The sequence below is a fragment of the Myotis nattereri genome (assembly GCF_964212035.1).
Source record: "Myotis nattereri genome assembly, chromosome: 17".
NCBI classification, from domain to species: Eukaryota; Metazoa; Chordata; class Mammalia; order Chiroptera; family Vespertilionidae; genus Myotis; species Myotis nattereri.
The window spans coordinates 25,268,285-25,290,765 of record NC_138092.1 but is presented as its reverse complement, the minus strand read 5'-3'; the positions used below and the strand labels follow the sequence as shown (position 1 = coordinate 25,290,765).

Below are 22,481 nucleotides of genomic sequence, written 5' to 3'. Positions count from 1 at the left end.
GAATAGCATAAAACCAAATGATATTCGAAAACTAGCTTGAAAATTTCTATTAGATATCAGAGGAAAAGGCTAGAGAGATGAGGGAAAACATAAGAGACAGAGAATATAAGTGATACAACATTTGTTTAACAGGAAGAAGATGAGCACAAAAAGAGAAGGAGCAAAAAGATTCATTCATTCATTACTCACTCTACATATATTTACTGAGCCCATTATGAGCCAACCACTAATGAACATTTTATATACTCATTTAAAGTTTCTAGTTAAGCCAGAGAAAGACAAAGGCTGTATAATTTCACTTAGATGTGGAATCTATAACAAAATAAAACTTATGGAAAAAGACATCAAGCTTGTGGTTATCAGTGGTGGGGTGGGAAGTGGGGGCATTGGATAAAGGTGGTTAAAAGGTATAAACTTTCTGTTATAAGATAAGTAAGTATTGAGGATGTAATGTGTACTTGAAAGTTGTGAAGGTAGTAAATATTAAAAGTTCTTATCACAAGGAAAATAACTTTTCTCTCTCTCTCTTTTTTTTTTCTTGTAACCCTATCTACCAGGTAATAAATTTTAACTAAAGTTATTGTGATAATCATTTTGGAATTATGTAAATCAAGTCATTATGCTATACACTTTAAACTTATACAGTGCTGTATGTCAGTTCTATCTCAATAAAACCGAACGAAATTTTTTTTTAAAGATTCTAGTTAAAGATTTTGTTTAACTATTTTCTGTAATCTACTTTTAAAATCAAAAAAATAATAGAAGAACATTTCTCTGACATGAAGGAAACTGCAAGCCATCAGATTTAAGGGATAAAATGAATATAAAGGGACTGTACATCTTTATGAAATCTCAAGTTTCAAGGATAAAGGAAAAACATTTCAATATCTAAATAGGAAGGAAACAAGTTACACACAAAGAAAAAAGTGGACTTTTCCCAAACTTTATTTATGTAACTAAATTCTACAATGAAGCAATGCCTATTGAATTTTTAGGAGCAATAATTACAAAGAATTCTGTACATAGTTACCATACTATTCATATACTAGAGGCCGGTGCACGAAATTCGTGCATTGGAGGTGGGGGGTGGTCCCTCAGCCCGGCCTGCACCCTCTCTATTCTGGGACCCCTCTCACAATCCCGGACCGCTGGTTCCTAACCACTCACCTGCCTGCCTGCCTGACCGCCCCTAACTGCTCCCCTACCTGCCTGGTTGCTCTTAACCACCTCTGCCTGCTGGCCTGGTCACCCTTAACCGCCTATGCCTGCTGGCCTGGTTGCCCCTAACCGCCCTCCCCTGCTGTTCTGGTTGCCCCTAACTTCCCTCCCCTGCCAGCCTGGTCACCCCTAACTGCCCTCCCCTGTCAGCCTGGTCACCCCTAACCACCTCTGCCTTGGCCCCTGCCACTGTGGCTCTGTTCGGATGGATGTCTGGAAGATGTCCGGTCTAATTAGCATATAACCCTTTTATTAGTATAGATGGGTTAAGAGAAAGACCTTCTCGACATGTAAGAACTCACATAATCAGCCTGACAAACAATGCCCCCAAAGGTCCATCAGTCAATTGAGATGAGTCTAAAGGAAGAAACCAAAAATGGAAGAGGGTACAAAAGGAACAACCATTAATTATTAAAGAATAGTTAATGCCTATTTACTACCATTGGTAAATAATTAAGCCAGTAAAGAATAGTTAATGTCAAAAAAAAAAAAAAAAGAACAGTTAATGTTTAAATCATTTTTTGGAACATGATTATGAAACAAAATGCAAATGTCTTTAAGAGAAAAAAGTAATTCTTTAAGAGAAAAAAGTAAATCTTAAAATGTATAATTATTTGACAAAAATTTAAGATGAAGGAAAGGCAAAGAAGGAAATAAAAGTGTCCTAAATTTCTCATTTAACTTCAGTGCACTTATAGATGTTTAATTCTTGAAAATGGCAGATTTTTTTTCTGGCTTTAAATATTTTGTTTTATTCTATAGGCACATAATCTTGAAATTATTACAGAAGAGGGAATATCTTACTTATTTTTTGAAAGTCTTTTCTGCTTATGCAGTTAAAAATCATTTAAGTTATTTTGTGAATAACTAGTGAGAGATTTTTCTTAGCACTATTCAAAATTCATTTATATTTTCAGAAATTATTTTGTAAGAAAAAAGGAAAAGAGAACTTTATTTTCTTTCCTTTTGTATTCTCTTTACCTCTCTCCCTTCTCTGTTTCATTCTTTGAAAAGTTTTAAATTTAGAAGTTTTGTGTGTCAAGGTCAATCATTTTACCCTATCTGGACCTAAATTTTCTCATCTCTATAAAGGGGTTTGCCCTAGCTCAGTGGTCGGCAAATTGCGGCCCCTTGAGTGTGGCTCTTCCACAAAATACCACGTGTGGGTGCGCACATACAGTGCGATTGAAACTTTGTGGTCACACTCAAGGAGCCAAAGAACTGCATATGGCTCACGAGCCGTAGTTTGCCGACCACTGCCCTTGCTGGTTTGGCTCAGTGGATAGAGTGTTGGCCTGCGGACTAAAGGGTCCTGGTTTTGATTCTGGTCAAGGGCACATGCCTGGGTTGCAGGCTCAGTCTCCAGTAGGGGGCATGCAGGAAGCAGCCAATCAGTGATTCTCTCTCATCATTGATGTTTCTACCTCTCTCTCCCTCTGAAATCAATAAAAATATTAAAAATAAAGTAAAAAACAAAAAGGGGATAATAATACTGCCCTTGCATTTTCCAGAGGGTTGTTAGAAGGTTCCTATGGGTCAGTGTATATGAAAGTAAATAATAGAGCACAAAAAATTAATAGTTATTACTTGGAAAATATTACAAGAGCCCTTCATAGGAGGATTAGTTTTTTTATTAACATATGCTTCCCTTCCCTTTACCCCTGCAAAAGGTATATATGCTTTTCATGGAACTCAGTGGGAAACATTGTAGTCTTTGCTTTAAGCAAAACACATCAAGATTATGGATTTCAGCTATATTTCGAAAAAATGCGAAAGCTCTTTGGGAGACTATTCTGATTTTTCTCTTTTTTGCCTAACTTCAATTCTATTATTTTAAAGTAGAGGCTCGGTACACAAAAATTTGTGCGCTCGCGGGGGAGGTGGTCCTTCAGCCCGGCCTGTGCCCTCTCGCAGTCTGGGACCCCTCGGGGGATGACAACCTGCTGGCTTAGGCCCGCTCCCCAGGGGATCACGCCTAAGCTGACAGACAGACATCCCTCTGGCAGCCCGGGAGCCCTCGGGGGATGTCCACTTGCCAGCGGGGAGCAGGCCTAAGCTGCAGTCAGACATCCTTAGTGCTGCTGCGGAGGCGGGAGAGGATCCCACCACCACTGCTGTACTGGCAGCTGTCAGCCTGGCTTGTGGCTGAGCAGAGCTCCCCTGTGGGAGCACACTGACCACCAGGGGGCAGCTCCTGCATTGAGCGTCTTCCCCCTGGTGGTCAGTGTGTGTCATAGTGACCAGTCATTCCCAGTCGTTCTGCTGTTAGGGTCAATTTGCATATTACCCTTTTACTATATAGTATAGAGACCTGGTGCATGGGTGGGGGCCGGCTGGTTTGCCCTGAAGAGTGTCCTGAATCAGGGTGGGGGTCCTGCTGGGGTGCCTGGCCAGCCTGGGTGAGGGGCTGAGGGCTGTTTTCAGACTGGCCACACACCCTTCAGGGTGGGGGTCCCCGCTGGAGTGCCTGGCCAGCCTGGGTAAGGGGCTGAGAGCCATTTTCAGGCTGGCCACACCCCCTTCAGGGAGGGGGATCTTGCTGGGGTGCCTGGCCAGCCTGGGTGAAGGGCTGATGGCTGTGTGCAGGCTGGCCACGGCCCCCATCCACCCAAGCTCCCAGTGGAGGCTGGCTGGAAGCAGGTATCTGGGATTTATTTATCTTCTACTAGAGGCCCGATGCACGAAATTCGTGCAAGAGTAGGCCTTCGCAGCCATGGCTGCCTCAGTCCCTCCCTCGGTGAGGCAACTGCCTCGATCCTCCCTTGCAGCTGGGGGCGGTTGCTTGAATCACTCCATCTCAGCCATAGGCAGCTGCCTGGATCCCTCCATTGCAGCCATGGGCAGCTGCCTGGATCCCTTCATTGCTGCCACAGGGGCAGGGTGGGAGAGGCTGCCTAGATACCTCCCTCACAGCCGCCGTGGCTGCCTCAATCCAGCAGCTGCAGCCCCGGCTTCATCCCAGAAGGACGTCCAGAAGGATGTCCTGTTTAATTAGCATATTATGCTTTTATTATTATAGATAATTGAAACTTTGTTGCCTTGAGTGGAGGCCACAGCTGGCCAGGGCAGGCAGGAAGCTTGGTTTCCTTCATCACCGGGGCAACCAAGCCTCCTGCTTGCTCCAGCTCCATGGCTGCCGGCCGCCATCTTGATTGGGTTAATTTGCATATAGTCGCTCTGATTGGCTGGTGGGCGTGGCTTGGGCATAGCGGAGGTGCAGTCAATTTGCATGTTTTTCTTTTATTAGATTAGATGTGGGATTATCTTATTTTGACTCAATAATTGTTTTTTTCCTGGTTATAAATAGTTATCTTTTTAAAATTCCAGCACAAATCTGTTACACAGTGCCATGATTATTGATGAGACACCTTTGACTAGAAGGTGTTTAGCACAGTCCTTGGCCCAGCAGTTTTTTGGATGTTTCATATCCAGAATGTCTTGGTGAGTAATATCAAAGTTTACAATACTGAGCAGAAGAATCAAGAAATTTTGTTTTTATTTTATTTTCTTGCAATGTAAACTCACCTTTGTGCTAACTGCAGTAGTTAAAAGACAGTATTCTCTCTCTCTCTCTCTCTCTCTCTCTATCTATCTATCTATATATATATATATATATTTAAAGAAAAAGAATGAATGTAAATTTATTTCCTAAATTTTTGGTCATGAATTCAGTATAATTAGTTTTGCAATTTGCGATAAGAATAAGGCAAGAATTTTGATAGCAACAATTTCTTAAACTGAATGAATAGATAAAGGGAATTGAATGAACAGCAATCTATAGTTAGAATTCTAATGTCAGTACTCAGTGCAATTGGTAATGTTCAAGATAATTTTTAAGGCAAAATAACGGTCTTCTACAATAGTGATAGTGATGCAGGAATTTTCCTGCTGGTGCCTAGCTCTGTGCTAATTTATTTGAATGATGTAAGAGACACCAGTTTTTATTTTCTTTTTGATTAATTTAAGATGCATTTGAAGAAACACAGGAAACTCCCTTAAGATTGTAATTCATGCCAAAACCAGTTTGGCTCAGTGGATAGAGCGTCGGCCTGCGGACTGAAAGGTCCCAGGTTCGATTCCGGTCAAGGGCATGTACCTGGGTTGCGGGCACATCCCCAGTAGGAGGTGTGCAGGAGGCAGCTGATCGATGTCTCTCTCTCATCGATGTTTCTAACTCTCTATCTCTCTCCCTTTCTCTCTGTAAAAAAATCAATAAAATATATTAAAAAAAAAAAGATTGTAATTCATAAGTGACCATTCTGTGCTATAAATATTATTTTTCCCCCCCTTGTTGGAGAAGAGAGGGCAGAGGGTAAAGCCTCTTGACTTTCTGAAATTACATAGTTTCACTAAAGAATAGAGCCTGGAACATGGTAAACCAAATGTTTGAATGAACAAATGAATGAATAAATGAATGAATTATATCAATTGCCTTTCCTCTTGAGAAACTAAAAAATTAAGTAATTAAACTTCAGGTCTTGGAATCCCATCGATAATTATGCATGGGTTGCTAATAACTGAATGCGGCTGTTATTTTAGAGGCTGACTGTGTGGACAGAGTTGGGCGAGAGGGAAGCAGCACTGCCAGAGAACACACATAGGCACATTGTACTTGAACTAAGACTGCAGCAGTCCTGCAGTTAAAGGTGAAGCCAGATGTGAAAAGACACAAGGAATGGTCAAGTAGAACTCAGCTGGAAGTGGAAAAAAACAAATAATTTATTAATAACTTTCATTTTCTTTAAGAAGGCAGAGAAGTATACACTATACCTGTAATCTTCTGTTTTATCTGAAGAATTTCTATGATTAAAAGTTCATATTTTTACTTTTTGCTTAGGTCTGATGAATGGGTACTGAAGGGAATTTCAGGCTATATTTATGGACTTTGGATGAAAAAAACTTTTGGAGTTAATGAATACCGCCATTGGATTAAAGAGGTAAAAATACCTAGATCCATTATCCACTTACAAGTCAGTAAGACATGTTTTCATGATTTCAAAGTTGCATGTCCTTTATTTTTTATTTTATTTTATTTTTATTGATTTTAGAGAAAAAGAAAGGGAGTTGGAGACCGATAAAGAAATATGAATGAGAGAAACATCCTGTACATCCCCTGCTGGGGATCGAGCCTACAACCTAGGCATGTGCTCTGACCAGGAATCGGCGACCTCCTGGTGCATGGGTCAGTGCTCAACTATTGAGCCACACTGGCCAGACACATTTCCATTTTTAGAAAAATAATTGTAAAATACTTATTGTCATTCAAAAGTCTCTAATTTTTTTCCAGTAAACTGAGAATGACTATAATGCGAAAGACTAATGGTCTATTTTATCCCATTTCCATCATCAGTGTTGGCCTCTAAAAACTTTTTTTCCTAAGGAAGAGAATATTTAAGCTCCTTAAACAAGTTAGTTATCAGATATATTTCAAATTCTCATAATAGTCATTTTTAATGTATCTCTCTGCTTCCTAAATTTGTTTAGACTTAGAGTCCAGGTTCTGGAGTCAGATTGCTTTGCAGTTGGCCTCATACATTTACAAGCTTTGTTACTTTGGTTAATCTTTCCAAGCCTCATCTGTATAAGGAGAGTAGTATTAGTATCTACCCCATGGGTGGGGAATATGAGACATCATACATGTAACATGCATGGTGCCTTATACATAGTAAGTGCTTATTATATGCTGGCTAGCCCTTCAGTGCATTTATGCTCCTGTCATTGTTAGTCTTTTTCCTGTAATTTAAAGATTTGGCCCAAAAGACAAAAATCAACTGTACTAGTATTTTGCCTAGCCCAGGGGTCCTCAAACTACGGCCCGTGGCCCACATGCAAATACAATATTGTATTTGTTCCCGTTTTGGTTTTTTTCCTTCAAAATAAGATATGTGCAGTGTGCATAGGAATTTGTTCATAGTTTTTTTTTTTAAACTATGGTCCGGCCCTCCAATGGTCTGAGGGATAGTGAACTGGCCCCCTGTTTAAAAAGTTTGAGGACCCCTAGCCCACTCATGTAAATATACATTTAAATCATATCATGCTTAGCTTATTTCTTCTAAGGTGGAAGAAGATTAGCCTTTAATATTCTTATTAAATAGAGCCCTTCATTTCCCCCCTTTTCTCATTTTATCTATCTTCATCACCCCAACTAGAACTTAAGTAAGCCAAAAGGTAATTGTAAAAGATTTCAGACATTTAGAACTATAGAAGAATTCCTGCATCTAGAACTGAAGAGTCCTTTCTTCATTTCAGAAACTAATGAAGGGGAAATGACATGCAGCACTTACCATGTTTTGGGCACTGTTATAAGCATTTTATAAATGTTAGCCATCTTAATATTCCTAACTACTCTGTTATTATCCCCATTTTATAGATGAGGAAACTGAGGCACAGAGAGGTTAAGTTATTTGGCCAAAGTTACACAGCTAGTAAGTAGTAGAGCCAGGATTTAGACCTGGCTTTTAACCACTTCATTATGATTTTTACCACTTCTCGATTCTGCTTGTATATTATTTAACTAGTTATGAATTGCTAGCACAGTTATGTTGTCCTTTTTTCACTTAAGCTTTTATTTTTTTACTTTGATGTATGTCATATTAGAGAAGACAATGTGTTTTAAAATGTTGATTCCTGACATCATTTTATCCCCATTTGTTTTTACTTTCCTAAATTCTCCATCAAAGCCAAATACAGAGAAGGAAGACGTAAACTTGGAAAACCAGCTAGAAAGGTTGGGAAGAGCCATTAGGAAAGTTACCAGGATACTGGCCAGCTCTAAAGTCACAAAGTAGACAAGGCTTTTAGGTGCTGTCTTTTAGCCAGTGGTATAATTTGCTTTTTTTATAAGAACATAAATTACTTTTCAAATTCATTTAGTTTATTTAAGAAATTTACATTCTAATTCCAGAAAATGAGAAATCACAGTTCAATTTTAAATTTATATGTAAAAAAATTTTCACTGGCTCCGATTTTCATATTTTTTTTAGGAGCTGGACAAAATCGTGGCGTATGAGCTGAAAACTGGTGGAGTTTTACTACATCCCATATTTGGTGGAGGAAAAGAGAAGGATAAGTATGTTTATTGTTCAGATATGATATTATAAAACTTCTTTTATGGGATCACTCTTTGATGATCATTTGTATGGGTGTTTAGGCCCACAGAGACCAAAGGGTAATATTAACAGGTAATAATATTGAGGCCACAAACCCTGGTAACCACATTACTCTTTTCATTACTATTTTTATTGCATATGATGGCTACAAATGGATTTAAACATTTAAAACAGACTTAAAAATGTAATGCTTTTCTTTTTTTCCATGTTAATTTTCTATTGCTACTATAGCATACTGTTTTGTTTTGTTTTAATATATTTTATTGATTTTTTACAGAGAGGAAGGGAGAGGAATAGAAAGTCAGAAACATTGATGAGAGAGAAACATCAATTCAGCTGCCTCCTGCACACTCCCCACTGAGGATGTGCCCGCAACCAAGGTACATGCCCTTGATCGGAATCGAACCTGGGACCCCTTAGTCCGTAGGCCGACGCTCTATCCACGGAGCCAAACCAGTTAGGGCTATAGCATACTGTTTTCATAGAAGTTTTAAAATAATGGAAACACTAATAATTATTTGAATTGAATTGGATGGGAATTTTTAAATATTTTCACTAACCATAAAGTGAAATTTTACATTTTCTTTAATTATGAAGGTAGGCAACAGACAATGCTGTGACTTTGCCTACAAGATATTTTCCTGTCACATTATAATTGTTAGTCGCTAATTTGAGATATTCTTTGCACTTATAACTCAAAATTACTAGAGTAGACCTCTGCTAGATCTTATTATTTAATGCATTGATAAGCTCACTCACATATTGGTATATCATAATTTTTTTATATTTTGATCATTTCACTATAATTGGTTTTCTTTATAATTCTGTAAATTTTATTTTGTGCATTTTGAACTCGTTTCTTATATGGGGCCCATAGAATTAACCAAACTGCCCAAGTGCCTGAAAACACAACAAAAGTTAAGAAACTTGAAATTGTATAACCAGGAACCCTTTTATGTTATGGTCACTGAGACAAGATTAAGTCAGTGGAAAAGCATAGAAATTTTGAAGTAAGACAAACTTGGATTTTTTTTTTATCATTGTTGGTGATCTAAGAAAATTTTGCATATTGTTGCAGAGAAAGTGTGTGTGTGTGTTTTAATGTGTAAAGTGACAGTGATGATTCATAATCTGTCTTAACCATGTTGGTTGTGAAATTATTTGAGATAAATCTTTATAAATCTTTATACATAGTGCACATTCACTCATTAATTCTTTCACTTTCTTCTCTTGGCTGCCTGCCATATGGCTGTTTCCCAGTATATAATTAGAGCATTCCCATTGTGTGAAAATACCTTGGTTTTGCCCATTTATTTAGTTCTTGTTGTATGTTTAATTTTAAAAATGTGTATATAAAAGCAGCACATGAATACATTCTCTTTTAAGAAATATAAAACAGGACAGTGTAAAAGTATGTGGAGTAAAACATAAAACATAAAGATCCTTTTTAGCCACCCCCCCCACCCCCGTTTTTTTTATCACCCCTCACTCCTACAAAACCTCTCCGTGGAGATTAACCACGATTATAAATTTGCTATATTGTCTTTCAGATATATTTGAAGCCTTTGATTTTTTTGCCTTTATTTATGTATATATGACATTTACAAAATAGTATTCAATAATTCTACTAGACTGTACCTTTCTTTTAATTTACTCCTGATCTCTTAAATTTTTACTTAGTCAATCTGGTCTTACTGTCCTCTGGATTTTATGTTTTTTGGAAGATTTTTCCCCACCCGGCTGGCGTGGCTCAGTGGTTGAGCATCAACCTATGAACCAGGAGGTCATGGTTCGATTCCTGGTCAGGGCATTTACTGGTTTGTAGGCTTGATCCCATGTGGGGTGTGCAGGAGGCAGCTGATCAATAATTTTCTGTCATCATTGATGTTTCTATCTCTCACTTCTCTCTGAAATCAGTAAATATATCTATATCTATATCTGTCTATCTATCTATCTATCTATCTATCTATCTATCTATCTATCTATCTAAGATTTTTTCCACCCCTAAATTACGGAAATAAATGTTTTCCTTTTTTTTATTTTAGTACTTTTATAATTGTTTTTGTTTTAGATATGCAGTTCATCTTGAATTTTTAAAAATATTTTTTATTGATTTCAGAGAGGGAGGGAGAAGGAAAGAGAGACAGAAACATCAGTGATGAGAGAGAATCATTGATCGGCTGCCTCCTGCATGGGATTGAGCCCATAACCCGGGCATGTGCCCTGACCAGGAATCAAACCCTTAGCTCATGGATCATAGGTGGACACTCAACCATGAGCCACACAGGCTGGGCTTAAAATTTTTTTGTGAGTGTATGTATCCTAGTCTTTGTTGCTCTCATACTAAGGTATTCCCAAGTTTTATGTTTATTATCTTGATGTGGCCATGAAATGTACTGTTTACTAAATATTTAAAATTGTTAAGTAAATCTGTTTATTTGTTTAGTCCGGCATCCCATCTATACTTTTCAATAAAGCATCCACATACGCTGTCTTGGGAGTACTACACTATGTTCCAGTGTAAAGCTCACCTTGTAATGAGATTGATTGAAAATAGGATCAGTATGGAATTTATGCTACAAGTAAGTATTAAAGTTAAGAATTGACCAATTATAAAGAAAGATCTGTATGTGTATAATATGAATACTATTCTGTAAATAGGGTCAGGGTATCTGGGTTTATGAGGTGGAGTTCTATTAGTTGTTAGCTGTTAGCCCACTTAGACCTATGCTTTTTGTTTGTTTCCTCAGATATAGAATGGGTATCAATACTTCACACTTAGTGCAGGATTTTGCTAAGATAAAATTAGAATGTGAGGATGAAAGTAAAACCAATTTATACATATGGTTTTGTATAAGCCCCACGGCCTGAGGTCTCCCGGCCTGGTGCTGGGGTGGGGGTGCAGCCTGAGGTCCACCGTCAAGCCCCGCCGGGCAAGGGGCACAGCCTGAGGTCCCTCACCCTGGCCAGGTGCCATAAAGCCTCAGGTCCCTGCTGTCCGGTCGTGATATTACGGCTTCCAGACTAATTTGCATATTCCTCTATTATATAGATAGTAGTTGAGGAAGTAGAGACCAGATGTATTATAATGAGGAAAAAACTGTATTTTTTCCTCATTAATAACATTCTTAGAGGTAAGTAAAAAATAACTTTTTAGTAAACTTTTTAAAAAAACTTTTAAAGTTTGCCCTAAAATTAAGTTTCTTTAAGGCTTCTGTTCTTCAGCTTGCCTTTAGAGTAAAGAACACAGATATTAAATGAAAGGTGGTCCATCAAGAGCCATTTAGCTTTTTGGAGTACTATAAAACCTTTTGAGTGTTCTCAACTTCTTAAGTAATGTTTAGTTTCTATGTAAAGCTCATAGCATAACAAATTATAGATATTATATATTATTATAAATCTTAAAAACAATATTCAGTGTTGGCCAAGACATTAAAATTCAATTTTATTTAAAAGAAAAATGGTTTTTATTCTGGCTGTTTAATTCTTTGCATAATTTCTATTGGTAGTCTTTAACTAGAACAATTTATAAAGTAAGATGTGAAATTGCTGTCTTCTATAATTGACTGTAATAAAGTTCTGTTGCAAAGTGGTTTCGTAGATAATTGAAAGCAATGTATATTATGTTACTAAATGATACTTTTATCCTTACAGGTTTTCAATAAACTGCTAAGTTTGGCTAGTACTGCTTCATCTCAGAAGTTCCAGTCCCATATGTGGAGTCAAATGTTGGTTTCCACGTTTGGGTTTTTGAAATCCATCTCGAATGTCTCTGGCAAAGACATTCAGCCTTTAATAAAGCAGTGGGTGTATCCTTTTAAATAGCAGTTCAACAAGTGGTGGTGGGGGCAGGGGGAGAAGATTGTATGTGTGAGGGTAGGGAGGAAGAGGAGGGATTTGGGGGATGAAAGGAGAGATAAAAACTATATTTCTAAAGAATAGTAAAAATAACCAAGAACTATAAATCATACCTCTCTCTCTCTCTCATACACACATCTGTACTATTTGTAAAATTTGGTATATTTTGAAGTAGTTTTTAGTGTGAGTACAGCAACAGGCTTGATGGGAGGGGAGGTAAATTATTCAGACAGGACTGTACAGTTACTTGTAAGATGCAATGTTCTGGTGACTTATGGATATGGTTAGAAGTTGGCACAACCTGAGTAGTATCTTGGAACTTTTTAGTTTTTACATTTTCTCATTGATTATATTAGCAACCCAGTAGAGTGGTTTTACTTCTTTCAAAACACAAATTTCTTAATGTTTCAGAAATTCTGTTTAAATCTGGGGAAACATTTTCCACAAGAATTCTGAATACTTTACCACCTGCTTTACAATGAAGCATGCTCTCAAGCTTTGAACTGGTGGTAATGCATTTGAAAATTATTACCACAGTGAATAATTTGTTTAGTACATATTCATTTCAGTATGCAAAAATTCCTTCACGATTCTTCAGAGACCAGAGTGGTGTGGTAAAATTTTATGGAAGTTTTGCATTTAATAGAAAACGAAATGTCTTGGAATTGGAAATAAAACAAGATTATACATCACCTGGAACTCAGAAATATGTGGTAAGTTTTTTTTCTAAAATTACTTTTTGTATTACTTCCTCCCCAGTTACAATATAGGAAGGGCTTTTGAGTGGGGATCTGATTCGAAGTTTCATAATGTGATTTTGTTTACAAAGAATGAAATTGATCAAAAACCAAGTGTTGCTGAATGGAAGACAGATTACAAATGGAGATTTCAGGGGATACAAATTCTCCCCTCTGGCACTAATTGCTTTTCTTGGTCTTCAGATACATATCTTGGATAGTATTATTTTATATTTTGATACATATACCTACACATGTAAGAGTACATATTGGTATTTTTCTAGCACTATCTATGAACATTATGTTTCTTTAATTTAAAGGGACCACTTAAAGTGACAGTGCAGGAGTTAGATGGATCCTTCAATCATACATTGCAAATTGAAGAAAACAGCCTTAAACATGATATACCCTGCCATTCCAAAAGCAGAAGGTAGGCATTGAATCATACTTATAAGTTGAAGTTTATAATTAAATTGTAAGTTTCACAGATTAAAATGCCAAAATAAAAATCCTAATGTGTACATATTTTTTAGGTAGAGAACATGTTATCTAGTATCTCCCCCCCCCCCTCCGCCATTTTAATTCAAGTTAGTATTACCAAACATTCTTTATTTGCTTTTTCTTTTTGACAACATTTTTTTACCTTAGAATTAAATAATTAATTTTCCAATTTAGGTTTGAGAATCCTTATTTTTGTAGGGACAGGAGGATGTGGAATAGAAGTTTGAGTTTTTGGAGCAAGGAAAAATTCAAGATAAATTGCTTAGTTTTATTTTTATTAGTTTCAATGGATTAATATCTAGAGGAAATATTGGGGAAATGATCATTGGGTAAAAGGGAAGGAGCTGAATACATATGTCATGAAAGCCCCTACATCGTCTACACCATGTGGCTTTCTCCCCTGTCCCTGCATCACCATGCCCTTACAGAACAATCTTACTGTCTCAAAGGCACAATACCAGTTTACTTAGAGATGTCCAGCAGTTCATGTTTTATTTAATGTATTTTTCTTTATTTTTTTTAAACTCGGCCAGTAGCATGTACTCTGAACAGTGAAAGATGAGCATACTTTTGTGCTTTGCTGTAGTAATGTGTAGTAATATCAAAATTCCAGGAACAGAAGTCTATACTCATGTCTACATTTAGGTCATCTCAGACGTGAGCGTGTCAGTTGATTTTGACAGCTTTCAGGGAACTTGATTCAGGAATTTCCCCCAATCATTTCCTTGAATCTGTAATTATTCTTTCTCTGAAAATTCTTTCTTAGTTCAAAGGGAAATTTCCCCCTTTTTAAAAAAATGTGTTTTTTTTTTTTTATTTCAGAGAGGAAGAGAGAGAGAGAGAGAGAGAGAGAGAGAGAGAGAGAGAGAGAGAGAGAGAGAGATATCAATGATGAGAGAAAAACATTGATCTGCTGCCTCTTGCATGCCAGAGGATCGAGCCCACAACCCAGGCATGTACCCTGACTGGGAATTGAATTATGACCTCCTGGTTCATAGGTCAATGCTCAATCATTGAGCTATACTGGCCAGGCCCTCCTATGCTCTCTACCTTTGACATCGATCAGTTGCCTCCCATACACATCTCCACTGGAGATTGAACCCACAACCTGGGCATGTGCCCTAAAGGGGAATCAACTGACCTTGCGGTGCATGGGATGGCACTCAACCAACTAAACCACACCAGCCAGTACTGCATTTTCTTTTCTTTCTTTTTTTCAAAAAAATTTTAAACAAAGGATTTCTTTATTGATAGCTTTCTTATCTTTTCTACATAAAACTGTAGCTGCCAGTTCTTGGGAATATGTTTAAATTTGACATTTAATTATATTTCTTCTTTTCATTAAACTTTAATCACAGTGACATCTCAATTTCATTTACTTCATTCCTTCAGCTTTAAAATCAGTTTTGTTGTGATTAAATTCCATTACATTTCCTATTCCTTCTTCCTTAGGCTATCTTTCAATGTTCCATGAAATCCTTGATTTTCGGCTGTTCTTTATCTCTTCTCAGAACTGGAAATGTCACAATTTCAAACTTAATTTTTCTTAAATGTAGGAATAAGAAGAAGAAAATTCCACTGATGAATGGAGAGGAAGTTGATATGGATCTTTCTGCAATGGAGTAAGTTAGTTACTTAAGTTTAAGGATATATTTTCTGCATTCTCATTTGTCTTGTTATATACATTTTAAAGTATATAAATGTCCTGAAACTAGTGCTTTGAAAACTTTTGAAAGGCAATGGAACCTTATGCTAAAACAAATCTTAGGTAAAATCATATACAGTGGGATACTTCTCAGCCATAAAAAAAGATGAAATATTGCCATTTGTGTCAATATGGAAGGATCTTGAGAGTATCATGCTAAGTGAAATAAGTCAGGTGAAAAAGGACAAGAATCATATGATTTTACTCATGAGATATAAAACAAAAAGTAACAAGTGAACAAACAAAACAAACTCATAGACACAATCAATATGGTCATTACTAGAGGGGACGAGGATGAAGAGGGTAAAGGGGGTCAAGAAGGAGATTAGACTAGGTAGTGAAACTTATGTTATTAACCAACTAGAGGCCCGGTGCACAAAAATTTGTGCACTTGGGGGTTGGGGGGGTCCCTCAGGCTGGCCTGTGCCCTCTCGCAGTCTGGGACCCCTTGGGGGATGACCACCTGCTGGTTTAGGCCTGCTCCCTGGGAGATTGGGCCTAAGATGACAATCAGACATCCCTCTGGCAGCTCGGCAGCCCTCGGGGGATGTCCACTTGCCAGCGGGGAGCAGGCCTAAACTGCAGTCGGATATTCTTAGCGCTGCTGAGGAGGCGGGAGAGGCTCCCACCACCACCTCTATACTGGCAGCCATCAGCCTGGCTTGTGGCTGAGCAAAGCTCCCCCATGTGGGAGCACACTGACCACCAGAGGGCAGCTCCTGCATTGAATGTCTTCCCCCTGGTGGTCAGTGTGTGTCATAGTGACCAGTTATTCCCAGTCTTTCTGCTGTTAGGGTCAGTTTGCATATTACCGTTTTACTGTATAGGATAGAGGCCTGGTGCATGGGTGGGGGCCGGCTGGTTTGCCCTTAAAGGTGTCCCGAATCAGGGTTGGGGTCCCCGCTGGTGTGCCTGGCCAGCCTGGGTGAGGGGCTGAGGGCTGTTTTCAGACTGGCCACACCCACTTTAGGGTGGGGATCCCCACTGGGGTGCCTGGCCAGTTTGGGTGAAGGGCTGAGGGCCGTTTTCAGGCTGGCCAGCGACTGAAGCTCCCAGCCTCTCCTTTTTTCTTTTTCTTTTTTATTCTGGGATTTATTTACCTTCTATAATTGAAACATTGTTGCTGTCACTGGTGCTCCCAGCTCTGAGGCCGAGGCTGGCTGAAAGCAGGTATCTGGGGTTTGTTTAGCGTCTATAATTGAAACAGTTTCGGGCTCAGAGCCGGGCCGCGGCAGGCAGGGAATCTTGGCTTCCTCCATCACTGGAGCAAGCAAGCCTCATGTTCGCTTCAGCTGCGTGGCTGCCGGCCGCCATCTTGGTTGGCAGTTAATTTGCATATCACCCTGATTAGCCAATGGGAAGCATAGCCGAGGTACGGTTAATTACCCTTTTTGTCTTTTATTAGATAGGATGTTATCCCAATAAATTTAATTTTAAAAATAAAATTAAAAAAATAATGAAAGAGGGAAAAGTAAATCTAACCTGGGGAGATACAGGGTGGTGGTGAGGTGGGCACAGTCTTGGTTTAGGCAGCTTCCTTGCTCTCTTGCTGGCCTTGAGACCAGTGCTTCTCAAGCTATAACATGCATGTCAACACTTCTGGGGATCTTCTGGAAATGCAGTTTCTGACTGAGCGCTGCTGTGCTAGTGGGTTCTGAGTGTTTACATTCTTAATGAGTTCTCAGGTGGTATTGATTCTATGTCTTTGGACAAGGCTTCAGGGTACTTTAAGGATCTGTGTGCTTGCAAAACACAATTTAAATATCATTATTTTAAAATTTTAAACTTTTTGTCCATCCATATTGTGCCTGCATATTTTTTTATAAAACATCAGTTATTTACTAACTTGGTTGCCAAATATCACTGCTGTTTATATACTGTTTTTATATTTTTTCCGTATCACATGCCTTGGCTATAGTAAGCAATCAGTGGTATTGGATGCATTTCCAAACTATGACTTTATAACTTACTGTTTGAAAAAGGTGATTATGAGTCTAGCATTTTAAAAAAATAAAATACTAAAAGTTAAACAAATAACTTAGTAAAATAATTCATTTCTTAGTCACAGATTGATTTCTAGTAAGGGGTGGCCCTTAAAGCCATAGTCAATTATTTGGTGACAGGAAGTGAAATGAAAAAACTTGTTCTTATTCCCCTTTTTACATTATGTAATCACAAATCAAAGTCCCAAATTAATAATTTCAGATGGATTTCTTTGTGACAGCTAACTGTCTTACTATCCTTGGAGATCTTTTCAACATGATTGGTATAGATAGACATTGTGTTGAAGTTAAACATAATGGGAAAGCTGTCAATGTGATTTTTAAAAAATGGATACATTAAACTCCAGGAAGACTTGAATACTGCATGTAGAAGAGAATCTGATTAATAAACGCTTTGTTTCTATTTTATGAATATGTAAAATTAAAAAGTAAATAAAAAGGAAAGTTGTATTTTCTTTCAGTGCTGATTCCCCTTTGCTGTGGATAAGGATAGACCCCGATATGTCAGTCCTGAGGAAAGTAGAATTTGAGCAAGCGGATTTCATGTGGCAGTACCAGCTCCGCTACGAGAGGGATGTGGTTGCACAGCAAGAGTCCATCTTGGCCTTGGAAAAGTTCCCCACACCAGCATCGCGGCTTGCCCTCACTGACATTCTAGAACAAGAGCAGTGTTTCTACCGAGTAAGAATGTCAGCTTGCTTCTGCCTTGCGAAGGTGAGATTACATACAGTAGAAAGAAAACAAGATTGAATACTGCATATGAAAAAAAATAGAACTCTGCCCTGGCCAGTGTGGATCAGTGGTTGGTGTGTACATAAGAATTTGGGGGGTAAGTTTGTGTATTTTCTTAGAAATGATAATGGAAGGCTAAAATGTATTAAATTTCTAAGAATTGAAGTTATTAAAAACTAAATCAATTGCATTGCTAACTTTTGGAAAGCTGTTTTATTTATTTAAAAATATGTTTGCTGTGGTGATGGAAATTACTTTGTTTTCTAATTATTTGCAGATTGCAAATTCAATGGTGAGCACATGGACAGGACCACCAGCCATGAAGTCACTCTTTACTAGAATGTTTTGTTGTAAAACTTGTCCAAACATTGTGAAAACAAACAACTTTATGAGCTTTCAAAGTTATTTTCTACAAAAGGTACAGTTTACTTTCCAAATTTCCTATGATTGTTTTATGCCACTATCTGTATATCTCAGTTTAACTTGGAGACTATTCAAATAATAGATGTGTTTACTTTATTCTAAAAGGTTTTGCCTTTGTTCTTTTTGTTTCTAAAATTTTTTCCAAAATTTTAATTAAGTGATTGCTCATTGATTTTATGAGCGGTGGAAAGTAACTCAAAATCCACATTAATACTAAAATAAATAGAAATGGATAGTTTGAATTTGGGGCTGGTTACGTTGAGGTTGGAGGAATGGGTAATCCCTAGGATGTGGACAGTATATCTGAGTAAGAGACAAGCAGCACACCACACTAGCGTCAGTCCCAGCCCTGTTACTCACTGACAGTTTGCCTGTGGACAAGTTCCTTAACCCTCTAAGCCTCAGTCTACTCAATTGTAAAATTTATCTTTTTTAGAATTAATTAATATCAAGCATATAAAATGTTTTAGATTATATTTATCACACAGTAAGTCTTTTATAAATGATAATTTAGAAAGTGGGGATGTGATGGAGTCACTGTTTTGGGAGGGAATGTGAGGATGGCAGAGTGGTCAACATTTGGGCAATTTGGAAGTCATTTGTAAAATTTTTTGAGTAATTTAATAATGAAGGCAGAGATTAGATGAACTAGATTGGACTAGAAGGAAAAGTGAAATTGAAATAGAAAAATCTTTCTTGGTTTGGGGGTGAAGAGTATGAGAATGGAGACATGTTGAGGATAAAGCAGGCCTGAGTAAAGGACATTACTTATGGGTTTGGTTTATTTTGGATAGAGGGATGAAATATTCAGTGGGAGCCAGTAAATACTAGAGAGATGCAGAGAATTCTGAAGGTGTTAAGGTGTGGGACACAGTTGGGAGGTTAATTTAAGAAAAGGTAAGAAGCTCCCTCTTTTCTGAGGCAGGTGGAAAGCAGATTAAAAGTAAGTGAAATGAGCCAGGCCGGTATGGTTCAGTGGTTGATTGCCAACCATGAATTAAGGAGTCACAGTTCGTTTCCCTATCTGACTCAATCCCTAGTTGGGGATGTGCAGGAGGTAGCCGATCAATGATTCTCATCATTGATGTTTCTGTCTCTCTCTCTCCCTCCCTCTGCCTGTTTCTGAAATCAATAAAAACATATCTTTAAAAAATATTTTTTGAAAAGTAGGTGAAATGATAGCTGTTGAAGGAGATGTTAAGCATCTACACTAATAAAAGAGAAAAATGGTAATTGGTGTACGGCGATACCGTTTTCATTGGCTAATCAGGGCTATATGCAAATTAACTGCCAACTAAGATTGGCAGTTAACTGCCAACAAGATGGCGGCTAATTTGCATATGTAGGCACAATGTAGGGAGGCGAAAGGGAAATCAGGAAGAAGCCCCCTGCCACTGACAGTGATCTGAAACCCAGGGGGGAGCTAAGAGCTGGGGGGCAGGGCAAAGGCAGCCCTGGGGCCGCCTTTGCCCTGCCCCCCAGCCATGATCAGAGAATCAGGCGCCTTTGCCGCCCTGGCCAGTGATAGCAGGAAGTAGGGGTGGAGCCAGCGATGGGAGCTGGGCACGGTCGAAGCTGGCAGTCCCAGGAGCTAGGGGTCCCTTGCCTGGGACTAAAGCGAAGCCCACGATTGCGGCGTCCCCCGCTGCCACTGCAGGTCCCCGCTGCCTGGGCCGGACGCCTAGGCCAGAGGCGTTAGGCCTGGGCAGGGGCGGAGCCTGCAACCGCGGGGAGCTGGGGGTCCCCTGCCCAGGCCTGACACCTCTGCCGGAGGCCTCAGGCCTGGTCAAGGGGCCGATCTGGTGATTGGTGATCGGAGGGTGATGAGGGTCACCTCCTCTGGCTGAGGCATCAGGCCTAGGTGGGGGGCGGAGCCGGGGATTGGGGGGATATGATGGTCCCCTTGCCCAGGCCTGAAGCCTGGGTCAGAGGCGTCAGGCTTGGGCGGGGGGTGGAGCAAGCGATCAGAGGGAGATGGGGGTCCCCTGCCCAGGCATGATTCCTGGGCCAGAGGCCTCAGGCCTGGGCGGGGGCCAGAGCCAGTGATCGGGGGAAGATGGGGGTCCCCTGTCCAAGCCTGACACCTCTGGCGGAGGCGTCAGGCCTGGGCAAGGGGCCGATCAGGCGATTGGAGGGTGATGGGGGTCAACGCCTGAGGGCTCCCAGTATGTGAGAGGGGGCAGGCTGGGCTGAGGGACACTCGCCCCCCCCCCCACACACACACACCCAGTGCACGAATTTCGTGCACCGGTCCCCTAGTTATATATATAATAGAGGGAAAAGTAAAAGGATTACTTGGAAACATTGAGAGACCTGCTAAGAGTGGAAGTCATAATATATTATTTATAGTGAATTTCGTCAGTAAAACAGATTCAGGACAGTTTGGGGAAAGCCTATAGTGGTATGATTAGAGAAGTCGGTGGCATCCAGTTATTTTATTTTATTATTGATTTATTTATTTTTACTGTGTGAGCCAGGCTTCCACCTTCTTAGAAAAGTTGCCTGTGAAAATTTGAGAAGGAGAATGTTAGGCTGGATTTCAGATAATTTACCTTTTTCCTTAAGCTGAGATGGGGTAGTATTGGAGAATCAATGTCTTCTCAGACTGATGATTGAACTATATGCCTCAGTCACTATTTCATTTAATCCTGAAAATAGTTGTGTGGTTGTGAGGCTTTTTAGTAAGCAACTCGCTAAAATAACCCATCTTAGTAGGCAGTAGAGTAGGAGTTGAACAATGGTTTATCTAATGTTAAAACCCATACCTTTTCGACTGTAAAACCCAGAGCTGAGTATATCATTTACATGATGTATATTTCCTCTGACAAATGAAGACAGAGGCATATGGGCTAGAGAGTGCATCCAGTTCTCAGCACCCTTGGTTCCTGCTCAGCTCTTTTGTTAGAATGTTTGGCACATGTTCTTAGTGGGAAGGGCTGGGAGTTACGGGGGGTTTAGGCTCCATCCAGAAACCTGTGTCTGCACTAAAATAGCCCTTTTTTTAACATGCACTGAATTCAATAAATTATAGTAATGAATTGAGTTATAATACTTAAAAATATTATTTTTGTAGACTATGCCAGTTGCAATGGCTCTATTGAGAGATGTTCACAACCTTTGTCCCAAAGAAGTCTTAACGTTTATTTTAGACTTAATCAAGTACAATGACAACAGAAAAAATAAGGTAAGGAATCTTAATGATTATTATGAAACTATCCAGTGATATTTTGTTTTTAAAGAAATATTTAGACTGTGAAATCATTTTTGACTCCCTGGTACTTGAAATTTCTAGCATTAGAAGCATGTAAACATGATTTATTATAATAACCAGTGGATGAAAACCAAGATTAGTTGGTTTTTAAATGTTCCTCATACCTGTTGTAATGTGGATATAGCAGTGCCTCAGATTTTGGAGAGCCATTTAAAACTTGTTTTGGTAAAGTCTGACAGCCCAACTTTATTTTTGCTCCTTTTTTATTTTACTAGAAAACAGTTCCCTTTTGGGATAATTTGTTCATTGATAATTTGATTTTTTAAAAACCATCATGTGTGTTTATTCATTTATTTATCAAAAAGCTACTGGATGCCATGATGGTTCAAGTTATTTCACCTTACTTGTTACCAGATAATCTAGCTTGTCCAATTAGGATTCTAGTATCTGTGAGAATTGGATGTGGTCTGAGGGATAAATTTATTTATTTTTATTATTTTTTAAAAATATATTGTATTGATTTTTTACAGAAAGGAAGGGAGAGGGATAGAGAGTTAGAAACATTGATGAGAGAGAAACACCGATCACCTGGGTCTGAGGGATAAATTTAAAGTCTTTTGGTTTTCCTGCTTTACCTACACCCCCCTCCTCATTTTTAATTTGTGGGTTCATTCTGTGATCTAAACACTTAAGTCAGAAATAGTGGTTAAATAAATGGGCTTTGTGGGCAAAGGAGTTCCCAGAGGTAACAATGAAACTATAAAAATACTTGAAGAAAACAATCTGTAAGTGGTTTGAAAACAAAACTTTTCCCATAGTGTACACTTGGTTCTGTTTGTTTGTTGTTGTGTGCCATATTCTTTTTTCTGCTCAGTATCTGAACATAGGACTCTTTAGGGACTCTATTTTTTTTTTTTTAATATATTTTATTGATTTTTTACAGAGAGGAAGGGAGAGAGATAGAGAGTTAGAAACATCGATGAG

At 38.8% G+C, this 22,481-nt stretch overlaps 1 protein-coding gene across 1 annotated transcript in view; it reads left to right on the top strand.

The window, feature by feature from the left end:
* Positions 1 to 22,481, top strand: part of TAF2 (TATA-box binding protein associated factor 2) — a 56,238-nt gene that overhangs the window by 6,000 nt on the left and 27,757 nt on the right. The window contains exons 4-14 of the mRNA XM_081110999.1: positions 4,546 to 4,659; positions 6,056 to 6,155; positions 8,202 to 8,287; positions 10,774 to 10,909; positions 11,982 to 12,136; positions 12,784 to 12,898; positions 13,243 to 13,352; positions 14,980 to 15,045; positions 17,593 to 17,845; positions 18,141 to 18,281; positions 21,360 to 21,470. Of these exons, the coding sequence (XP_080967125.1) occupies positions 4,546 to 4,659; positions 6,056 to 6,155; positions 8,202 to 8,287; positions 10,774 to 10,909; positions 11,982 to 12,136; positions 12,784 to 12,898; positions 13,243 to 13,352; positions 14,980 to 15,045; positions 17,593 to 17,845; positions 18,141 to 18,281; positions 21,360 to 21,470 (1,387 nt within the window). The remainder of the gene's footprint in view (positions 1 to 4,545; positions 4,660 to 6,055; positions 6,156 to 8,201; positions 8,288 to 10,773; positions 10,910 to 11,981; positions 12,137 to 12,783; positions 12,899 to 13,242; positions 13,353 to 14,979; positions 15,046 to 17,592; positions 17,846 to 18,140; positions 18,282 to 21,359; positions 21,471 to 22,481) is intronic.